This window comes from Lycium barbarum, chromosome 4, assembly GCF_019175385.1.
Source record: "Lycium barbarum isolate Lr01 chromosome 4, ASM1917538v2, whole genome shotgun sequence".
NCBI lineage: Eukaryota > Viridiplantae > Streptophyta > Magnoliopsida > Solanales > Solanaceae > Lycium > Lycium barbarum.
In genome coordinates this window covers 133,104,937-133,107,984 of record NC_083340.1, presented here as the reverse complement: position 1 = coordinate 133,107,984, position 3,048 = coordinate 133,104,937, and the positions used below count along the sequence as shown (strand labels likewise).

Below are 3,048 nucleotides of genomic sequence, written 5' to 3'. Positions count from 1 at the left end.
CATTGAGTGGTAAGGTTTGGAGCTCTAACATCATGTCAGGCTGATAGTGTGCTACAGGTGAATTGAACAAGACACTGTGAAGCCTTTTGCTATCCTGGCTATCTGCCATCACTATCTGCACTAAGAGCTATCCTGAAAGAGCTCGAAATATTGGTATAATTTCAGGTACGTTTGAGGATGAACATTGGTTGAAGAGGGGGGAGAATGTAATAACACGATCTCGCTTTTTGAGTATTTGTGTATCAAATCATGTTTTGATATCTTGTATAGGTCAATAATACCATTTGAGACTTGTTTGTGTGGTTTGGTTTAGGACACGAGGGGCTCGGGGTGATTCAACATCATTGAAACTTTTGCTGGTGCAGGAATTGTGCTCCACGATCACGATGGACCTGCCACGGTCGCAAAGGAGACGAGGAAATGGCATTGCAAACGCGACCATAAGTGCTACGATTGTGAAACTTGCCAAGTTAACCCAGTGCGATCGCCAGAAGATTCCGCGATCGCAATGAATGATGTACAGTATAAATTGAGTTGGTTCAAAAATAGCAACCATTCTCATGGTTTGAGCGAATGCTATTGGATTTGGGATTCAAAAAGAAAAATATTCAATTTACAAACTCAAGATTTGAGTACCTAAGCTATTCCCTAACATTATACTTGGTTTCTACGCGATTTGAACCATTAAAACATGAGATTCAAAGGTTAAAATTGGTTACTTAGACCAAGACCTAAAAGAGGTAAAATGAGGTTTTGAACTAGTAATTGACATCAAAGTTGGATTTTGAAACCCTCAGGGGTTGGCCTGGTGGCAATTGACTTGAGCCTTGGGGTGCTCCCCTTCAAGGTCTCAAGTTCGAAACCCGCTGGGTGCAAACAATTTCTGGGGGCCATCGGACTGGGGAAACCCTGAATTAACCGTGGTGCACTTGCGGGAAACTCCTTGCCGAGGGCCTGTGCACCCCCGGGATTAGTCGGGGCTCAAAAAAGGAGACTCGGACACCCGGTGCTAGTCAAAAAAAAAGTTGGATTTTGAATATAAAATTGGACTCACAAGCTTATGAATAACCTGTTCATGCAAGCTAGATGCTCCTTGACAGTACTATTAGGTTTGTGGGTATTCAGACTTATATTATTTTTTATCTTTCCGCTTTTTAAAAACATTTCAAACATATGCTACGGATTATTTTAATTATTGTCTACTTTCTCAACTTATTTTTTTTTTACTAAATAAGGTTTAAACTTGAATAGCACAGAATTACTAAAAGATTTCAGAACAATCACAAAACTTTCTCTCCAAATGAAATTCAACATAAGTAAACAAACGAAAAGAGTTGATCACCAGTTTAGCTTTTATCCTGAGTAATGTAGCCTTCCTTTCGTCCCTCAAATCCCGGCCTCATAAGCTTCTTCTCCCTTTTAGCAATCTTCCTCATCTTCTTCTCCTTGGCTTTACCAGCAATATTATCCCTTCTCTTCTGTTGTCGTTCCTTCTTCAACTTCTCCGTAGTCTCCATTCTTTCCTTCCACTTTTGCGAACTCTTCTCTTTCCTTTTCTTCTCCTTCTTCATACTCTCCTTCAACAACTTAGGATTATCGTAAACCTTAACTCCCATTGCCTTCTTTTCCGCTGCCTTCCACGCTTCCTTATCCGCCAACGTCCTATCCTCTCTCTTCACTTCTTCTAACCTCTTCAACCTTTCCAATTCTTTCGCTTTCGATACTTTCTTCTCCTTCTTCTTCTTTTTCTTATCATCATCGTCACCAATCTTAACCTTCCCAAACTCTATATTAACTTCCCCATTATCTTCCTCTTCACCTCTTTTTCTCTTCTTCGCTAAAAATCCATCCTTTTCATTTCTTTCACTCCTTTTACGCGCTCTATTGCTCTCCGAACTCTCCCCATCACCTCGATTGCCACGGAGCATTTCGATCTTTCTACGTAGCCTTTGCCTCAACTCTTCATACGTAACAGAGGAGTTATCATTGTCATTATTAGGGTTAGGGTTATCGTTTTCGTCCAAATTAATGGGCTTGGATTCAACATGATCCTCCACGTTCTGAAGGGATTGTTGGAGTTGTCCGAGGGTTGAGGACTGCTCTTTCTTTTCAGGGTCAAGGCGATTGCGACGGGCTTTTTTGAGGTTTTCTTTGGATTGCTTTTTTAAGGATGCTCTAGCGGCTTTTGGTAGACCACGATACCAGGTGTCGGCTTCATCTTTAGGGAGGTAGAATCTAGGTGGAATTAGGTCAATTAGCTTGTCGAAGAAGAGCCTGTGGTCAGAAATTAGGGATTTCAAATCTCTTGTGGTGGATTTTTGTTTATTCTTCATTGCGGCTAGGTTGGAATTTGCCCTTCTCAACTTATTGAAATTAGTACTCTTGGGAGTAGTGGCTCTTCAGATGTCAGTCTTGGTCCCCGATTTTGGGTCGGACACTAGGTATAGATTTTTTTTTTTTTTTTAAAGGAATACAAAAAAGATGCAGAAAAAGAAATAATAAGTATTCTTTAATTATTTCCTCTCTTTCTACACCTCTGTGACAATGTTTCCCAGTTTCCCTTCCCCTGTTGCCGAGAATGACGACTGTCAATTCATAATCCCCTATTTGCACCCTGGTTATTATGGACTAACGGGACCACGATCATTGCATATTAGTAATGAACCGTCTAATGTTCTATCTTTGGCAAATAACCAACCTGTTAGGTTTCTTGGTGGATTGAACATGATTAATGATAATGATGTTAACTATTACAATCCTCCTGTTTTCAATTCTAATGTACAGCCTGATGTTGTTATGTCGACTTCTCAAGGTAAATCACCTCGCATGCATTGGAGTATTGGACTGATATGTATTTTGACTTTCTTAAATCTCATGTCCAATTAAACTAAGTGACAAGTTTGCATTTCTTCCTTTTTGTCTGTCACACTCTTTTCCTCTTAGATATGTATTTTTTCTCTTTGTGATTAAAAATTCTAAAACTGCTCAACTTTTTTGAAATGCATTAATAAAACAAGCATTGAAATTTAATTTTAAATTACTTATGTA

General features: G+C 39.4%; 1 protein-coding gene across 1 annotated transcript; it reads right to left on the bottom strand.

The window, feature by feature from the left end:
• Positions 1-1,243: 1,243 nt before the first annotated feature.
• LOC132636548 (ribosomal RNA-processing protein 14-C-like) lies at positions 1,244-2,576 on the bottom strand. Its single transcript, XM_060353463.1, has one exon. The coding sequence runs from the start codon at positions 2,331-2,333 to the stop codon at positions 1,347-1,349; it is 987 nt and encodes a 328-aa protein (XP_060209446.1). The 5' UTR covers positions 2,334-2,576; the 3' UTR covers positions 1,244-1,346.
• Between the last annotated feature and the right edge of the window lie 472 nt (positions 2,577-3,048).